A 20,201-nucleotide genomic window follows, 5' to 3' on the forward strand; every position below is an offset into this window, starting at 1 on the left:
TTCTTGAATAGCTTTTCTTGTGGTAGTAAGGGATGGGATGAAGAAAACAGAATCTTTTATAAATAATACAATAACCCTACTATTCCCAAGATGTTCTATAGGAAGCAAAAGTGCAGACAAATGCGTCAGCATGAGACAGAATGAGTGCAAGATTGTCATGTCACAGGCATAGGTTCTTTTGGCCAGACCGACTGAGATAGATAGATGTTGGCAGATGAGATCAATTTGATTAGGTGCGAAATAGAAAAAAAAGAAATGATATGGGGCCAGGGATGGTGAAAACCCACTTACTGAGCATCTTCCAGCTAGCACTCTTCTTTATACGTGGGTGTGGCGTATGCCATCTGACACTCCCCATGACATCTAGAAGCGTGTGGCCCTCTCTCATCCTGAAGGTAGCAGAGATGTAATTCCTATATAGTTGCCACACAGCCTTCTGGTTCAGTACAGTTTCTGTGAGTGTGTAGGTTTTATACTGTCCTCTCCCCTCATGTATCCTTCAAGGCATTACATTGCCCAAAAATGAAAAATAGGATTTTTGATCTGTGACTTGAGAAAAAATATAAGGAATCTAAATGGGAAAATCCCCTCGATCTCTTCTGCTGCTATTCCAGACTGCTACAAGCTCCCTTGGAGTTCAGGCCCACTCAAAGAACTTAAATATTTTAGGAAGGCAGAGCTCATGAAGCGCTTCAGTGATTAATGGTGGCTTAGGAAGTTTGAGGACCCACTTTAGCTTCTAGACAATCTTAGGTGTGATGCAGCCCCAGAATAGTACCCACCCATTCCATTAGGTCTTGGCACCACCAGATCTTAAAGAAGAGGACAGACTGGATTATCAGGTGGATGGGAGAAGTTCTCTTGATAATTCAAAGGTTTCTGCTTGGGTATATTTACTTTTTTTTGTATGTTACCTATTTTTCACCCTTGAAATAAAGATTTAATCTGAATGGATAATATGAGGATGATTTTGATCTAACTTCAAACAGAGATAATAACTTCGTGTTTACTTTAGGTTACTAATAACTCATCTCTTTAATGAAAAAAAATAGAGTGTTAAAATTTCTCCAATTACCTGCTAGGTGACATAATGTTTCTCCTGTTGACTTCCACACTGTCTTTCACTTTCTAGGTTGAATGTGAGGGAAATGTTTCCAATTTAATGTTAAAGTTACGTAGATCTGGAATTTAATTGACAGTGAAGAAAAAATGTAACTTTTATTTAAGCTCATTAAAATATTAAGGCATTTTGCCATAATCTAAATATTCATCTATCTGTTCATTCAGGCATGAATATAGAAATCAAGTTGTATAAGTATCAGATCTACAGAATTACATTATGGTTACATTACACATAGTGAAGCTATTATGAAGACCTAATTAGAAGTTTATTGTGTGGGAAATATTATAAGTCAGATCAGAACACAGAAGATTATTGGTTTAATTCATTATTTACTCATAACCTGTGATGGTGTAGATATGGTGCTAGAATCTTGGCCAGCTGAAGTGAGAATAAAATTATTCTCTGCTCTCCAAATTATAAGAAGATGGATAATCTTATAGTCATTCTATGTCACCCACCACTTTGTGGCTCTGGAAGAGGGAATGCATCTTATTGTTCAGGACTCTGTGTGGTTTGACTAGAAGTCCTCAGGATGTCAAGGCTTATTTGTGTCTCTGGTCATCTTTTAAAAAATTATTTATTTTTCTTTTTTGATATTATAATATACTAACATCATTTCCCCTTCCCTTTTCTCCTCTCTGGCCAAAATATATCTCTCTTTTACTTCAAATTCATGTCCTATGTTTTCATTAATTGTTTTAATGTACACATATGTAAATGTATGTACATATATATTATTATGTATGGCCTGCTCAATCTGTGTCATGTTACTTGTGTGTATGTTTTCAGGGTTGTCTATTTGGTTAGATAACCAGTTGGTGCGATCTGCCCTGAAGAAGACTATTTCTCCCCATCTCAGCATTCCTTAGTTGCCTTTAGTTCTTTGTGTAGAGTTGAGGTCTGGTTATCTTTGAGTCATTCACGTAGCTCTGCTCTTCAACTTCCACATGCCTGCCCACCTGCAGATTAATGTCAAACACCCTCGGCTAGGAGAGTTGGACTTTTCTTGAGTATTTTAATTCACATCCTCTGCTCAAGATAGCCTTGTTCACTTCAAGGTAGCAGGAATTCTAGAGAGTGTGGAAAGAGTGCAAGGCCTCCCAAAGTTGAGGGATAAAGTTGACATACTGTCACTTCTGCTGAAGTCTTTTGGCCAGCCAGTTGCCAGGGCACACAGATTTAAGGGGGCATTGAAACAAATGTCATCCTTTAATGGAAGAACTTCTAAGACAGACTACAGAGGTTAGTAAATGGAGCCATTTTATAATATGCCCTGCAGGGACAGACACAATAAGGTTTTCAGAATAGACAAAGCCTGTATAAAGTGCAGTAAGCTGATCATGTTGATAGGAGCACTGAAAATGCTAAGCTGATTTAACTGAAGAAGTAAAATTTTAAGAATTGATAGCATAAAATGAAGCTGGGTGGAAAGAAAGAAGAGTAGGCAGTGCAGAGACTCATATGTCTTCTCTAGAAGATATAGGGACACCTACCTGAGCTTTTCAATAAACAAGAGCACCACTGTAAGTTTTATTACATTATTTCCTAGGGGGAAAAAAAGCAAAGTTAAGAGTAAGCAAAATCTGGTGCATAGAAGGGACTAAGAGAAAGGTTATAGCCAGGATGAAGCAATGGGAAGTGTTCATCCCTGGGATAGAGTGACCATGGTTATGCCCTGCCCAAATAGACCCTTCTGAGATAGGACAGTGTTCGATATTTGAGAAATATTGTAGGTTTTTCCCGTAGGCTGAAGATCTATGTTGTCTTAGGTTCTTGTTCCTTTTAGCACTGTCAAGGATGGGTTCCATCTCATGGAATGGGCCTTAAATCCACTCAAAAAGTACTACCTCACTCTTCTTGGCCCTTCTGCCTTCCCTGACCCCATGTGTGAACATGGAAACAATTGAGAAGCGCACATATAATTATGTCAACTATATTCTGTGTTTAGCATATTTAGGACACACTGTCTTAGATTGAGGGTGGTTTAGGTTGTTTAAAACATGTTTCTTTTCTAATTATCACATGTATGTTTTATTGAACATATGAGTATAATGATTAACTTAATATAAGTTCCAGAAAAAAACTATATTGATATATATAAACTTGCAATCAAATATAAAATGAAGTAAAAATTTATTGTAAAAAGAAATGTTTTGCTTTCGGAAAATTCTTTTGTTCCTTTTAGCAAGCCACTTTGAATCAGCATTCTGTTACCCTCAAATCCATTTATGATATTTTTCTTTAGAAATAAACAATAAAATTACCATTTCTTTAGCTTACATGTGAAGTAAGTGTGCTTTATGAAAGCTACAGAATTTTCATGATTCCTGGCCTGTGTACTATGACTTGTGGGTTACTTTGATGAAGTCTGTCCTATTTCCCCTATGTTGTAGAGATGCTGTTAAGTACAGAATGTTCTTGGTTTCTTTTCTCTATCAGAGTTGGGATTCCTGGAGGCATGAGTAATGGTCAAAAATCAGTGAGAGTGGAGATGAGTTGATCCCCATCCCTGTAACTCAATGACACTTAAAATATTTCTCAGTATTTCCCTAGAGTCTGACTGTTATAGAATACATAGACCCTCAGTTTCTTTGTAATTGTTTCTCACAATCATGCCTTCCAAAGGAAGAGGACTGTGTTGAGTTTGTTACCTAAACAAAACCCTGTCTTCTGGTGGTACCTCATGTGGAGTGCACATGGTGTTTGTTCTGGTTAGTGGTTAAGTATCTCTTTGAGTATATCTCAGTGATTTAGATCCTGCAGCTGCCACTTCTCTGAGTACTTGCCTTCTGCTCCCTGATTTTCTCCATTGGTAGCAGAGAACAGATAGCTTTACCTTCTCTCCATTCATGTATTCAGCCAGGAGTGGGCTTCTCCACAAGATAAACTGATTTATCTGTGTCAAACATAATGACCAAACTCACTTCATGTATCCATTAAATATGAATTTGAAAAGTAGTTCTAGCCAGAGACATTAAGAGAAGGTTGATAAATATCTGGGGGATATCTTTTCCCTCCTTCTTGATGGGAAATATGAGAGTGGAAATGTTGCATTATACCTCAGGGTGCTGTGTGCCTATGGATAATTGGAACAGTAGCCATCCTGGGATTTCATCAAGGGAACCAAGTTAAGGGGGAGAGCCAACATCCTTTACGAGGCAGAATGGAAAGATGTAAAAAACAGGAACTTTTGGACTATTGGATCTTGCAACCCTAGTTGTATGTTCAGTTTCCCTTAATCTACCTGAAAGTTGTCAATAGAATAAAGAACTTGAAACCTTCAGGTGCAGAAAGTCCATGTGTTGAATACATGTTTTAAAAGGACCAGATTACAGTGGCATCAGTTATCCATTCCCTCTTTCTGCCCCATTTAACTATGCCAGCCCCAGGGCAGAAGACTCTTTGCTCTAGTTCTGACAAAATGAATGCAATTGACATCCATCCCTTATGGGATAATAAGGAAGCTTAAAGAGAGCTGTTCTGTTTCTGTGCTAGGCAAAACTTGGGAAATGGAGGCACATTCTGAGAGCATCTTTACAGATATATTGGTAATTACAACAGCTTACTGTGCAGCAAGAGCTCAGAATTTGTCTCTCAGGGATAAGGGACTTTGGAGGTAGTGCCTCTCTCCTAAGATTGTACCTTTATTACAGGCTTTCCTAACCTTATTTGTGACTTTTTGAGCTAGGAATATCTAAGTCTAAAAGGCCACTCTCAGCATTTTATGAGGTTTAGTTGCATCTTTGGCTTTTAGCCACAATATGACAGGCACATTTCCCAGTTGTGATAATAAAAAAAAAAATCTCTAAAAATAGAAAATACCCCTCAGAAGGCAAAATGACATCTGCTTCAGAGAGCCATTGTTAGATGTGGGGAGCATTTTGTACTAGGATTGTGACAAGAGAAGGGATATTTTAACCAACATGGCCTTAACCACTTCATGTTATAGCAAGAGAAAGTCAATGAACTTATAGATTTATATAAATTGTTCCTTTCAACCAAACAAGGAAATTCTTGATTTATGGTCTTAGCCATACATGTTTTGCTATGTAAATGTTTCACCCTTCCAAATTCAGCAAAAGTTTGGGATGTGGTGGAACAAAATGCGCTTGAAAGACAGAAGCAGGAGGATTAGAAAATCAAGGTTGTCCTTTACTGCATATCAAGTTTGAGTAAATCTTGAATAACCTATCTAAAAACAATAAACAAATAAAGCCATTGAAATATAAAAGCCATGTCAGAATCAGATTGTTTTAAATTGCCTGGAAAGATGGCTCAGTGGGTAAGAGCACTGGCTGCTGCTCTCCTAGAAGATCCAGGTTCAATTCCCAGCATCCACATAGCAGCTCACAATGGTCTGTAACTCCAGTCTGATGCCTTCTTCTGCCCCCGCCCACAGGCACTGCACACACATGGTGCACAGACAAAAATAAATAAATATTCTGAATTAAATTACCTTCCAAAAGCAATCACCAATTCAACAAGTACCTGCTAAGTAACATCAAACTTCTTAACTGGTTCTCACTTTTTCACTTTTAACAGAATCAAACAGTAGTTCACACTATGAACATGGAAAATTCCATCTGTGAAGACAGTTCAGATTCAAACTGAATCACACATAAATAAAATTGTAAGAATTGAAAATTTGATCAATATCCATCTTGCAAACAAATATTGACTAGCGTTGTTGCTCAGTAAGTACAAAGGATACTTTTGTCAAAAACATACACTCTCTTGACACACTTGCATTTTCAGTAGCAGAGCCCAGTCTGTGCATGAGCCTCATAAACAAGCAAGGTCTTTTCTTTCTGTGTCCTCAAATCTTTGCAGCCCACCAGTCAAAAAGGCTGTCCTATACTGAGGTGATAAATGATTGAATGAGTATTGTCAACTTAATTATCTATGTGCAAAGATTTCAGGCAAGGATTCAAAGTAAAAGCAAAGGGTTTGAAAGGTGTTTAAATCATCCTCAAGACACATCCTAGGACACAACTCAGAGTTCTCAGGATAGCATGTGTGCCACCAAACACACCAATTACCCTTTGCCTTTCCTCTTTCACTGCCTCCTCATGAGTCTGCATTCCTTCAGATCCTTGAACTTACTATGTGGCTTTCCATCATAGAGCACAAAGCTATGCTTTCCTCTATCTCTAGTCTTGTTACTTTGCTTTGGGAATTTGGATTTATTTTTGTATGTATCAGACTATCAGTTTCTTAGACAAGTTTATCTTGAGCCTCTAAAAGTGGTCCCCATTCCATGTTATCTTTTTCTCCATACTTGGTGCTATCTGTTCAAAGTTCTTGTAGTTACTCATATCTGCATTTATTTGTTTCCAATCTACTCTCATTAGATAATAGTAAGATCATGTTTTTCTTTTCAGTATCTTTTCATTTTTAGTATTTGCTTAGCACATAGTAGGTATTTTAGCAACAGACTCAATGAACAAAAATGTGTTTGCCTTGTGGGATGAGTCTATATCAGGAAAAAAACACATTTTTTTTTCTTTTTCATTCCAGTGCTAAATCTTTGGGTTTGGTGTTAGCATTTAATGCCAGACAAGTGTGGGGTGACTTACTCCTATTGTCCAGAGTAACCAGCTAGAGAGTGTAGACGCATAGTGAGAACTGACACCTGACCAGAAGCATTCATTAATGTGAATGAATAGTTTGTGAAAGGTTTTAAGATATCTTTCAGTATATCCATATATAAAAACAAAACTCAAGTTGTATTCTTTTTAATACTTACCATTTTTATTCAGTAATTTTGAGTGTGTTCAAAGTGGTATGTATGTACTTATATGTCTATAATAATGACATGTAATCTCATTCATATATTAATACATAAACACATATGTGTGAATGCATACCTCTTGACTTATTGCTTTGTAGCCCTTTTAACCAATGGGATTTCAGTATGCATTGCATTAATATAAACTCCTGGATTGGCTTAACTACCTCTGATGTCACAATTTACCCATTAGGAAGTCATAAGTTTCTTGAAATCACCTTGAACTAATAACATCTCTTGAATTTTCATTATAAGAAAGATAAAGTACCAAGAGGGAAAATGCTGGAAGGAGCAAGATATCTTCCATCCAGGCAGACTTTCTTCATTTCTGTGCTTCAGTGATCTGCTCTTGACAACTCAGCCTGGCTCCTGTACCTCCTTTTACAGCAGATGTTCTTTCATTTTTCATGCCTGTCAGTTAGTGGAGGAATGAACCCACTTGGACTGACTCCTTCAGCCTCCAGGTCTGTTTCATCTCGATTGTTGAGGCTTAGCATCTTTCTACTACTTAGCCTCCCTGCCTCCAGAGGAAAAGCAATATGGACGGCTCATCTGAATATAACGTTCCAGGTGGGAAACCGGATCATATCAGAGCTAGGAGAGAGTGGAGTGTTTGGGAATCATTCTCCTCTGGAAAGGGTGTCTGGTGCCGTGGTACTTCCCGAAGGATGGAATCAGAATGCGTGTAACCCCCTGACCAACTTCAGCAGGCCTGATCAGGCAGACTCTTGGCTGGCCCTCATTGAACGAGGAGGCTGTACTTTTACTCATAAAATCAATGTGGCAGCAGAGAAGGGAGCAAATGGGGTGATCATCTATAATTATCCAGGTACAGGCAACAAGGTGTTTCCCATGTCTCACAAGGGAACAGAGAATATAGTTGCAGTGATGATAGGCAACCTCAAAGGCATGGAGCTTTTGCACTTGGTCCAGAAAGGTGTCTATGTGACAATCATCATTGAAGTGGGGAGAATGCACATGCCCTGGCTGAGCCACTATGTTATGTCTTTGTTCACCTTCCTGGCAGCCACAGTTGCTTACCTTTTCCTATACTGTGCCTGGAGACCCCGAGTGCCCAGTTCTTCTATCAGGAGGCAAAGACAGACAAAGGCCGATGTGAAGAAAGCTATTGGTCAGCTGCCACTCCGAGTGCTCAAAGAAGGGGATAAGGAGCTAGATCCAAATGAAGACAACTGTGTTGTTTGTTTTGATATATACAAAACCCACGATGTAATACGTATTTTAACTTGCAAACATTTTTTCCACAAGACGTGTATTGACCCCTGGCTTTTAGCCCATAGGACATGCCCCATGTGCAAGTGTGACATTCTAAAACCTTAAGAAGCCCAAGATCTTTCCACAGATTAAAATTAGATGAACTCTCTCACTGCACTGTACACACAGAGAAAACTTGACCCTTGGTTCCACTATCCAGCCACAGAAGATGAAATTTATGTGCTGTGAAAATAAAACTCCATATCATGCCCATTAAATGTTGTCTTTTTGATCAGTTTGTTAAATGTTGCGTTTCTCCAAATAAGGAAATAGGTACATGTTGAAGAATAATACTCATCCTGATCTTCAGATTGCTGGGCTTATGCCATTGATGTAGTGGGAGAATTTCTGGGCTACTGTTTTAAGTTTCCTTTTTAACAGATTTATTTGGGGGCTTTGTTTTAATACTTCACCTAACAGTTTACATCCTAGCTTCACTAAATCCTAAAGGTATAGAATTAGATTTGGATTTAAATTGCCATGGTTAATTAGTTTTATTAATACCCAGGAAATCTGGTTTCCAAAGCTATGGGTTGAATGGGTTCTTCATTCTAATTATTTTAGAGGATAGGATGTGCTGTATACATAAAAGTTTTAAAGTATTTTAGGCATCATTTAGAGCAGTACTGCAAAAGTTGACCTGCTTGCTGGAGATCTTTAAATCCTAGCATAGTGAAACAGCCATGGTGACATGAGAGTCTTCTAAAAGTATCTTTAGGGGCAGCCGTTAGCTTCTCAAACGTTAGTGAGCATCTGCCTTGGACCACAGAGCAGAGCTAAACGTTTTGTTCAGTTTCCATCCCAATACTATATCTGACTCATTTTTCAACCTCATTTCTGGTGAGTGGATAAACGCCAAAGTAGTGCTAAAAAGCTGAAAGATGAGGGTTTGTGGTTTTGGTGAAAGTCTCTCTTACCTTTTAGTGTTCAATGTAGATAGCATGTGGTAGGGTCTTTACAAGTCTACATACTGCTTACTTCTCCTTTCCCAAGGAGCTGTTTGGAAATGAGTCAGTAATTGCTTCTACAAGAGAAAATCAACCATTGTGAACTAAAAGTTCCACACTAATAGTCTTTCTGATTTATGTTTCTCATTTGAACATTTTAATTGATTAATTTTGTTAATTGACAGTTTCAAACATACAGACAGTGTATTCTGATTAATCTATCCCAGACACCCTTATCTCCTCCTCATCCTATCAGTCTGCACCCCTCATCACTACTAGTCCCTTCTAAGTTATGACCCATACAGTTTAGCCAGGCCTGTCTGGTTGAATGCTGGAAAAGAACCACTCACTTCAGTCTGGTTCAGTCATCAGTGGGTTTACAACTGAAGGCAGTGTTTCCCCTTCCCTCTGAGTCCATCAGTAAGAAAAAGTTCTGTACTGGGGAATAGAATCTTTTGGTCTCCTCCAACTATGCCTGACTGTTGATGTGACCATTCTTGTGTAGATTCAGTAGTGACATCCACACAACCTCTGTGAGCTCATCATTGTCATGTTCAAGAGATACAGTATTTTGAGGTCTTTCTCCCAGTCTTCCAGCTTTTATGTTCTTTTTGCCTCCTAGACTGGCATAAATGCCTTGTTCAAGGATGGACACTGAATTCAACACTCTGTGTAGCCAGGAATCTCTGTATGCACCACTGTTCACTACAAAATAGGCTTCTCTGATGAAGACTGAGGGTAGCAGATGTCTCTGGATATAAACAATACTCAGATCACAGCTGAACAGGATCAGCTGGCCATATTCAGTTCCTTCTCCTGTCCCTAGCCATGTGTTCTTGACCGGGTTTATAGTACCAGACATGGATTACCTCCCATGTAGTGGCTGTCAAATCTAATTGATGCCGTTGCTCACCAGCAATGGTGCTACTATTGGACATATAGGTGCATCTTGCCTGGCAGGTTGGTTTTGTAGATCATAGGATTCATGACTGGGGAAGATTATCGATGTCCCCTCTCTCCCAGCAGCCTACATAGCATCTTCCAGTACTCAAAGCTAGCTGCAGGGATGGAGCTTCCAGCTTGATTTCTCTGTACCATGAATCCAAGGTATGTGCTGTTAGCAGCAATAAGGTCTTGTCTAATTCTAGCAGGCAGCCAAGAACCTATATTGCTTTGGGAGCCTCCCGGAGCAGTGGTTCTCATCCTGTAGGTTGTGACTCTTTTGGCAAACCCCTAGCTCTAAAAATATTTAAATTATAATTCACAAAAGTATCAAAATTACAGTTATGAAGTAGCAAAACAAAACTATTTTATGGATGGGGGCCATCACCACCACATGAAAATCTGTATTAAAGAGTGGCAGCCTTAGGAAGGTTGAGAACCACTGTGGAGCCTCCCTGACCAACACCTTATGTGTTAATTTTTGTTTTGCATGTAGAACTTTCTTCATTCCTGTCTCAAGTTGTTACTTCATAAATTATAAAAAATATCAGTTTTCTTAGTCCTGGTGAGTCCAGTTTAAAATGGCTTGTTTTTGAACCCTGCATATAGAGGCCTAAAATGTTTGTTCAAGGCAAAAGTCCTTAGCTTTGGCTTTCTAGCTAGGACAGTAGAAACATATGGCTTCCTACCTGAGAATATAGATAGCAACATTTGTCACTGCCCATGTATGTTGATTCTTTAGATGTAAAGTTATCTACAGCCATTGACTAAAGGTAGTAATAATGGAAGCAGAGCAGGCAGGATATATAGGGTCTTCTAAGAGAGATATTAAGTTTAGTCAAAAATTTTGTTAGCATCATCTCTTTGTGACCTGCAACCATTGTTGCTGTCATTGGTTAACTTTTTGATATTTTTTAAATCAAGTTACATTTTAAACATAGCCATGCTTGGATTATACAGCTATGCTTAATTTTCGCTCTTTCACTCCTCCTTCTCCTCATTCAGAGTTTGGCTAGATTGGTAACAGCCATCAAGGTCAGCAAAGAAATGAGCCTCTGTATATGTTGAGTTTTTTATATTTATTCTTAAATCCTGTATGTGCTGCTGGGCTGTCTGTGTAAGTATGAGAAGAGGAGATTTAGCCCGATTCTGTACTCTAACAGTGGTTCTCAACCTTCCTGATGCTGCCACCCGTTAATACAGTTCCTCATGTTGTAGTGACCCCCAACCATAAAATTACTTTCATTGTTACCAATAACTGTAATTTTGCTACTGCTACAAATTGTAATGTAAATATTTTTGGAGCTAAAGGTTTGCCAAAGGGGCCACGACCCACAGATTGAGAATCACTGCTTTAAAAGATTAAAACAAGGCAAAAGCAATAAATATCTCAGAAACCCTATATCATTTATTTGCATGTTTATAAGAAATTGACAGTGACCAAATATATAAAGTTCGCGTTATGGATCTCACTGATTTTTATGCTCATTTGGTCACAGTCCTAATTTACTATTCTATGTAAATTTCAAACTTAATTTTGTCAGAAATGTTTATTAATGTGACAATTGTAGAGTATTCTTACATATGCTTTGAGGTTTTTACAAAGAGTCAGCTGCAGATTTTTTTTTTAAGTTTAATGTGCTACCTACAACCATTTTTTTATGGCTCAATGATTGAATCATCTTATGAGCACACCCAAACTACCTATAGCCACAGTGGAAACATTTAAGCCAATACATTTACAGTGTGCTCTGAGCTCTTACCTAATTGGCTGCTTGGTCCTTTATGTCACAATCACCTCATGCAACAACAGCAAGCAGTTTCTAAAGTTACAGTGGTGAGACAGGGATTTCTTTACTATCTAAAGTTTTTCTCTCTAATAAAACATCTGAAACTCAGGACATCTTTCGAAATCTCTTGCTGAAACATGTTGGAAGACGGCGGATCTTGTTTTCACCCAGAAGATATTTCTTCCTTCCTCATTTTGAATTGATTGTCAACAGATGTGGCAGCCACACGCTTTGGTTGGGTTGGCTCTTAAAGTCATTGGTGAAAGACAGAGATGAATCCCCTTCATACCGGCACTTGGCAAAACAGCGCCGCATCTTTCTGGCTTCTGAAATTCGGTTTGTTTTGGCTCCTCGGTCAGAAGTGCTGCACAGCAAGTGCGGTTTGGACTGCTTACATGAACATCTCATTTCACGTGGGGAACCGCATGTTGTCAGAGCTAGGGGAGACCGGGGTCTTCGGAAGAAGTTCCAACTTGAAGAAAGTAGCAGGAGTCGTCGTGCCACCAGAGGGAAAAACTCAGAATGCTTGTGATCCCAATACCGGTTTCATCCGGCCGCAGAACAACGAGCCCTGGATTGCACTCATTGAACGAGGAGGTTGCACTTTCACACAGAAAATTAAGGTGGCTTCTGAGAATGGAGCCAAAGGAGTGATAATCTATAACTTTCCAGGTACTGGCAACCAGGTTTTCCCCATGTCTCACCAGGCATTTGAAGACACCATCGTAGTTATGATTGGTAACTTAAAAGGCATGGAAATTTTGCATTTAATTCGGAAGGGGGTTCTGGTTACAGTCGTGGTTGAGGTGGGGAGAAAGCATATTATCTGGCTGAATCACTATTTTGTCTCCTTTATGATCGTGACAACCGCTACTTTAGCATATTTCGCCTTTTATCATATTCGGAGACTCTGGGTTGCAAGGATTGAGACCAGGAGATGGAAGCGGTTAACAAGAGAGCTCAAGAAAGCTTTTGGCCAGCTGCAAGTTCGAGTATTAAAAGAGGGCGATGAGGAAGTAAATCCGAATGCGGATAGCTGCGTCATCTGCTTTGAACACTATAAGCCTAATGATACAGTTCGTTTTCTCACGTGTAAACATTTTTTCCACAAGAATTGCATCGACCCCTGGATCCTAGCCCATGGCACTTGCCCCATGTGCAAATGTGACATTCTGAAAGCTCTGGGGATTCAAATGGACATTGAGGATGGAACGGATTCTCTGCAAGTTCTGATGGCAAGTGAGCTGCCTGAAACCTTTCCACCTATGGAAGAAGAGACAAATAATGAACTTCCTCTTGCAGGAACTTCAGGAAAAGTGACCCATGTCCAGGAGCACCCTACTTCTGCAAACTCTGATAGCCAGCCTCCTTCAGAGGAAACTGGCCATCCTTCAACTGGACAGCATGACCTTTGAGCAAGTGGATTAAACCTGTTTGTCAAGTCAGATCCTCATACTGACAAGCAGTTTGCTTGAAGTGTGCTTTTTTTGTGTGTACGTGTGTGTCATTTTCTGCCACTCCACTAATTTTCCAAATCCACTGTCAAGCTTCAAATACAGGGGAAAGAAAACCTGGCAGGATTTTATGGCTTTTTACCTCTGCTAATTTTAACTTTTTGGCAATGTATTATTCTTGTGACTGTGCCCATGTTTATTTCTAGTTAACCTGTGTTAAAACCAGAGTCCAACTCCCCCCCCCCCAATTATGTTTGTGTGTTTATTCTTATTTTGGTAAGAAAGTTGTTAATATATTTTTTGCACTTTTCTGGTAAGAAATCATCAGTTATTTTTCACGTTGTAGCAATGTTAAAAGTCAATTATATTATACTATAGTAATTTGATGTCATTATGTTGCCGTGCTTTTTTCATTCTTTGAAATGAAAATTTGTTATACGGAATTCTTTTGTTTATCCTTGATCAAGAGTTCTGTTCAAGCAGTTAATAAGTTTTATATAACAGTTATCTGTATAACAAGAAAATCTTTAGAAATAAAGTACTAAAACTCTTTAAGGAAAGTACATATTTTAGTGCTTAATATTACTTACAAATAATATATGATCATGATTTGTTGAATAAAGTTATATAATTTCTGTGATGTTTTGTCCTGTCATATTTAATTTCCAGGGGTTTCAGTCCTCACCCCAATTAGATTTTTTCTTTTTTTGTCCTTAATAAAAATGTTTAAAACATGCCAGATTATTTTGAAGAATGTAGCTCAGTGTAGAGTGATGGTTCTGACATATTGGGCTCATGTTAGTTGTGCTCACTGTATTTAGTCTTGCACAGTGTGTGGCTCTCAAGGGCTTTTGGATGAATAAGTAAGCTTAGGAATATGAAAGTATAGATATTTTTCATAATGTTATATTTCAATCTGATAAACTAAGCTGTTTATTCCCATTGTAACAAATAATGGAAAACTGATTCTGAAATTTTATTTCCAAGTCACATTGACAAAAATAGTAAATTTTAATTTTAGTTGAGAATTCATTATAATGCCTTGCCTTGCATAGTAGTTTAGCATAATTTCAGTGAGTCTTTGAACTCTCTTGGGCAAATACTGGAGTATGAATTATTGGGCAGAGCTAGAGAGACCTAGTGAGTATAAATTCTGTGAATTGTTCCTTGCAGAACTTGGCTGCAAACACAACCCAACAGAGACCATTAAAAGAGGAAGGGCATTCATGCAGGGCCAGGAGAGCCAAGATACAGCAACACTTGAACAGATGCCAGGGTAAGGTCACATCTTCCTGTTACATACAGGCCTTTGTGTTCCTGACCCTGAGAAGGTTTGACTGCCAATCATACAGAGTACCAGGTTTACTGAAGGATTTAGCAGGAACTGAATTTCCAGTGTTTTCATTTTTTTCTTAGGACAGTGAAGTTATTCCTTACAGTACCTAGTGTCAATGAGAGAGAAGAACTCAGAGGACTCTACAGGAACTCTTCTTGGATGATTAAATACTGAATAGATAAACTGTCATCCTTAGACTATATGGTGGCCACTGGGAGCTGGGCTTATGGATTAGCTTCAGTGATTTTCACTGAACCTCTGGAGATGTGGGGTCGGTATGCTCCAGAGTACTTGGCCAAGGCCTTGAAGGCCTTGGGTTCCATTTCCAACATAACAAACACTACCACTAAAAAAATTAAAATTAAAATTAAAATTAAAATAAACCAGAAACAAAAGAAACTTGAAATGTGTATATCTGGTACTGTGGCATTTTGTCATATTTTCTAAACCTAAAGTTCTAGGATCATTAGAGCTCCTTGCAAATGTACATGAGGTCCTTATTTGTAATAGGAGGTAGAGCCAGGCAGATCTTTGTGAGTTCGAGGCCAGCCTAGTCTACAGAGTGAGATCCAGGAAAGGCACAAAGCTACAAGGAGAAACCCTGCCTCAGGGGGGGAAAATTACCATGGTTCACTTACGTAAAAGATATTTTTTGCTAGTATGGATAGTGAGCATTTAACAGTATATTTCTTGGGATTCAAGCATTTTCAGTGAATTCTTTTAAGGTTGGTTGGAGTTTGTATTAGAGATGGGAAAGGAGGGTCAGGTCTGTGAACTTGGAAACTGTGGGCACTGAGTGCCTCTGTGTATCTGACAATGATATTCCGTGTTCTATAAAGCTGCTCTCTTATGTCAAAACAAATAGCAGCTTCAGTCCTGCCCTTCTAATGATTCGTTGTAAAAAAAAAAAAAATCAAGCACTTTTATTCCAGGTTGATTTTATTTGTGGGTTTAGTAATGAGGAACTGGAATTAGCTCTGCTCTGTTAGATATTTATTATGATGGCAGATATTGGTTGTAGTTGAATTTTTACCTGCACTATATAGGCAATGCCATTTTGTATTGGATCCAATAATGCAAAAATATTTTGCTTGATGATATGGAACTGGAATGTATGATATTTTGGCACAATGCCAATACCATAATGAGTTTACTTTTGATACTTTTTTATAGGTTTTAGTATTCTTCAGTAGTCAGTGCTTTGTTTCCTGCCCCCACACCCCATGATCAGTAGGATTTTTTTTTAATAAAAATTAAATTTCTCTTCTCATCATTAGTGGGACAAATTGTTTAATATTTTCCTGAAGTGAAAAATATTCTAGTATATTTCTACCTGTTATTGCCTGACTGACTCATTAAACATAAACTGTAATGATAACATCTTTTTGTCCTGCTGTAAAATGATTGTAATGATACTAAAAAAATGCTGGATGATAGCTATTTGAAGTAGTGGGAGCCCTTCATAAGGTCTAGTGAGCCAGGGATCTGGCTAACCTGATGAGCACACTGTATATTTAAAGTGCTCTCTTTCCAGACGTCTGGTTATTGAAACAACAAAAGGAACCAAGAAGAAGAATATCAAAGTCTGGGGAACTGACAGAGGCAAAGGGGAAATCTTCCCTTGTTTCTGAGACTCAATCATTATAACAGAGATGTCCTCCTTCTATGTCATTCTTCACCAATAAGCACCTCTGGGAATTTTAAAAATGCATTTGTTTCTTTTGTAATTACTGTGGATACAATGTTGCTGTCTTACTGTTTAGAATTTATTGCATTTGCTACCATGGGAATATCTGAAAGCATAACTGGCTTTCATTAAATAAAGTGATTTGGTTTGGTTTGGTTTTTTAGGAGGGGGCATTATACATAGGGCATTACAGACATCTCTTTTACACAGTTACACCTAACTTGCAACACCTCTCTCCCCAGGTGACCTCTGGCAGGCCAAGAGGACGCTGTATGCCTAGTCAGCTTAGGTGCATCCTTGTCGATCACTAAGGGCACTCGGATTTACTAACTGCTCTGTTCTGTTATTTCACCTCCATTGCAGCAGTTGTCTGCTCTGTGTGTGGTGTGTATGTGTCTGCGGGGGCGGGGATTGCTTGGGGATAGGTGGCCACATATGTGTATGGCTGCATGGAGATGCCAGAGGTTCACGTCAGGTGCCTTTCTCAATTGCTTTCCGCCTTACTTTGTCAGACAAGGTCTCTCACGGAATCCAGAGCCCATTGATTTGGCCAGACTGGTCACCCATCAGGCTCAAAGGTTCTGCTGTCTCTGCCTCCCCAGCTGGAATTATAGGCCAGGACTGTGGTTCAGTTTTTTGTTTTTGTTTTTTTACATGGGTGCCAGGGAGCGAATGTAGGTCCTCATGTTTGTATGACAAGTACTATACTCTCTGGGCCATCTCACCAGCTCCCATCAGCATTGTTTTGCCACATGTCAAGTTGTGTTGTCTTTGAAAACTTACCAACGTAGAACACTGTTCTCAGAATTTCCTCTTAAAATCTGCTTGACCCAACATCCCCACCTTTCCATCAGGCTTGCTTCTGACTCTCTTGTAACAAAGGTCTCCCTCAGTCACCAGCACTTCCCCTTCCTCTTGTTCTTTTCCAGCATGATACAGAATCAAATTTCAAGTTTTATTATCCAAGTAAAGCCACTGCATGCCTCCTCTTTACCGTTTTCATAGTATCATTTACTCTTAATCAAAGTAGCCGCTTTTAATATTTCCGTTCCACAGCAGCAACTTATTATTTGAGTTGTAGTGGATCTTGATTATCTACTTTTGACAAGATCTTTGCTGCTATTAAAAATTAATAACCTTTTGATCCCCTTCTCCATTTCCTGTAGTACAGTACTTCTAAGCCTAGACTGCATATCCGAATAATCTGGAATTAGTTAAAAGGCTCAGTGTCCCTACTGCACTTAAATCTCTAGATCAAGACAGAGACCCAGGCTTTATAAAGCTGTTCAGGGGATTTCAGCTATACACTAGATTGAGAACTAGGCACAGGACTATAACGAAGAGCCTTGGCTGTTTAATTTCCTTCAAGATGACTTGACTTCACTTTATGAAAAATATTTATATAGGAATCAAAGTGTAAATTTAGAAAGAGTTAAGCTTCACTGAAAAGAATTAAAACACACTTCTGGAAATTAGAGATACATTTCACCTGGAGAAGCAAAAACTGCCTTCTGAAAATACTTGAAGTAGAAGTACTTCCAGGTTTGAAAAAATAATTCTCAGTACCAACAAAATGATTCGGTGGGTAAAGGCTCATACCATCAAGTTTGATAGCCCAAGTTTGATTCCTGGGACCCTGGAAGGAGGAGAGAACCTACTCCACAAAGGTATCCTATAGGTTACACATTCACATTCTCATTCTCTCATATTCTCTCTCTCTCTCTCTCTCTCTCTCTCTCTCTCTCTCTCTCTCTCTCTCTCTCTCTCTCCCTCTCCCTCTCCCTCTCCCTCCCCCTCCCCCTCCCCCTCCCCCTCCCCTCCCCCTCTCTCTCTCTCTCTCTCTCTCTCTCTCTCTCTCTCTCACTGTCTTTGTCTCTCTCTCTTCCAGCTCTCTCCCCCCTCTATCTCTCCTCTCCTCTCACTCGTTCAGGCATACTCATACACACTGTAGTTTCTATGCGCAAACACACACACACACACACACACACACACACACACACACACACTGAAAATGTAATAACATCTTTCTATAGGAGGGAACAGTGGGAACAAGTGTTTTCATAAAGAAGATCAAATGGCCATTACAGTTTTGGTTGAGGACTTGATAAAACAGGACATTGAAAATTCTATTGGAATAAACAATTGCATTCAAGTATGAGCTAAGGCAATAACAGGCAAATGGAAGAGTTGCCTCAAAGATATCATGCTCCTTATTAGCTGGTACAAATTTTCCATATTCCTTTTTGATGACCAAGGCAATTGATTTCAAAACTTTTCCTGTTGCTGGAGGGCTTCCCTCCAGGTTCCCCAAGCCCCACAGTCCCACAATCCATGTATAAAATAATCACTCAGACGCTTATATCACTTATAAACTGTATGGCCATGGCAGGCTTCTTGCTAACTGTTCTTATATCTTAAATTAACCCATTTCTATAAATCTATACCTTGCCATGAGGCTGGTGGCTTACTGGCGTCTTTACATGCTGCTTGTCCTGGCGGTGGCTGCAGTGTCTCCTCTTCCTTCTTCCTGTTTCCCCAATTTTCCTCTCTCCTTGTCCCGCCTATACTTCCTGTCTGGTCACTGGCCATCAGTGTTTTATTTATATAGAGCGATATCCACGGCACTTCCCCTTTTCTTCTTTTTTTAAAAAGGAAGGTTTTAACTTTAACATGGTAAAAGTACATATAACAAAACAATTATCGAGCAGGAATTACAGTTACAATATTAAAGAAGATGTCCTATCTATCTTATATTTGTGAGTTTAAGGTTTTATATCTAACTTATCTTTTATCATAACTGAGGAAATTACAACTATCTAGTCTTCAACCACATCAAAGACCTGAGAAGGAACATAATGGTACCTGAGAAATGGTAGATGGATGCAAGCAACTTTCGGGAATCTTGCAAGAGTAGACCAAGACAGCTGGCAGCCTGGACAGTCACCTAATGTTTCTCAGCATTGTTGGTGCATTCAAAGTGGCTACAGGCCTAGAGTATATGACAGACCAGTTTTAGAAGCAGGAATTCTGAAAGACCATCTTACCCTGACTTGGCAGAGTACAGTGGTCGCTTTCCTTGTGTCCCGCTTGTCCAGAAAGGACAGCATTGCATTCGTACTCTTAGCCATTAAGGCAAGGGCAGTTCTTTGCCCAGTAGGCCATTTTGTGCCAAGAAGACAAACTTCCAAATGGAAATGTCTTAGAAGCCCAACATTCTCTCAGGAACAAATTGGTGCAGCCAGGAGCAATTGTGTCTCACGTTAACAGAATTCTAAGTTATTAAAATGCCATATTCTCTAGGTCTATGAAGTGTTTGAAGATTACCTATCTATCTGAAATATATCTATGTATACCTAGAAGACTTAACTAACATGGCTACAAATATGACTATCATAGATGACTAATTATTAATCTATATTTAATTATCCATTACAATTTTAAATGAGTTACATAAACATAATACCTCAAACAAGAATAGAAATATATATATATATATATATATATATATATATATATATACAGTATAACAAAATTAACTTCAAGTTTGTATCAATAAACTAAAATTTATACCAATGTAAAACATTTTAAACATAAACTAAAATCTATACCAATGTAAAACATTTTAAACAAGTTGTTCTTTAAAAGTAGGTTCATTAATCTACCCTTTTATCATCTCTATATCCTCCTATATATCTATATCATATCCCCTTTTCTATTTTAGAAAGAGATCACATTTATAATCAACCTGTTTTAAATATTGGTTTTCCTCTGTCCCACACCAGAGGGCTCTTCTGATTTGGGACACAAGAATCTCTTAACCATTTTTTTAAAGCAATATGTCTGGGTTTGGGGGGGGGGT

The 20,201-nt window shown here is 38.7% G+C and overlaps 3 protein-coding genes across 16 annotated transcripts in view; all 3 read left to right on the forward strand.

The window, feature by feature from the left end:
* The window catches only part of Cadps2 (calcium dependent secretion activator 2), a 552,385-nt gene that overhangs the window by 175,862 nt on the left and 356,322 nt on the right, over positions 1-20,201 (forward strand). The gene's annotated exons all lie outside the window — the stretch shown is intronic.
* Rnf148 (ring finger protein 148) lies at positions 5,497-8,418 on the forward strand. The gene has a single exon (XM_028872991.2). The coding sequence runs from the start codon at positions 7,302-7,304 to the stop codon at positions 8,250-8,252; it is 951 nt and encodes a 316-aa protein (XP_028728824.1). The 5' UTR covers positions 5,497-7,301; the 3' UTR covers positions 8,253-8,418.
* On the forward strand, positions 11,375-13,341 carry Rnf133 (ring finger protein 133). Its single transcript, XM_028872990.2, has one exon. It carries the CDS (start codon positions 12,138-12,140, stop codon positions 13,278-13,280), a length of 1,143 nt encoding a protein of 380 aa, XP_028728823.1. The 5' UTR covers positions 11,375-12,137; the 3' UTR covers positions 13,281-13,341.

This window comes from Peromyscus leucopus, chromosome 3, assembly GCF_004664715.2.
Source record: "Peromyscus leucopus breed LL Stock chromosome 3, UCI_PerLeu_2.1, whole genome shotgun sequence".
In the NCBI taxonomy this organism is placed as follows: Eukaryota; Metazoa; Chordata; class Mammalia; order Rodentia; family Cricetidae; genus Peromyscus; species Peromyscus leucopus.

Excerpts from the sequence above, each read along its gene's own strand:
- Rnf148 (XM_028872991.2), top strand. The coding sequence starts at position 7,302 with ATGTTCTTTCATTTTTCATGCCTGTCAGTTAGTGGAGGAATGAACCCA.
- Rnf133 (XM_028872990.2), top strand. The coding sequence starts at position 12,138 with ATGAATCCCCTTCATACCGGCACTTGGCAAAACAGCGCCGCATCTTTC.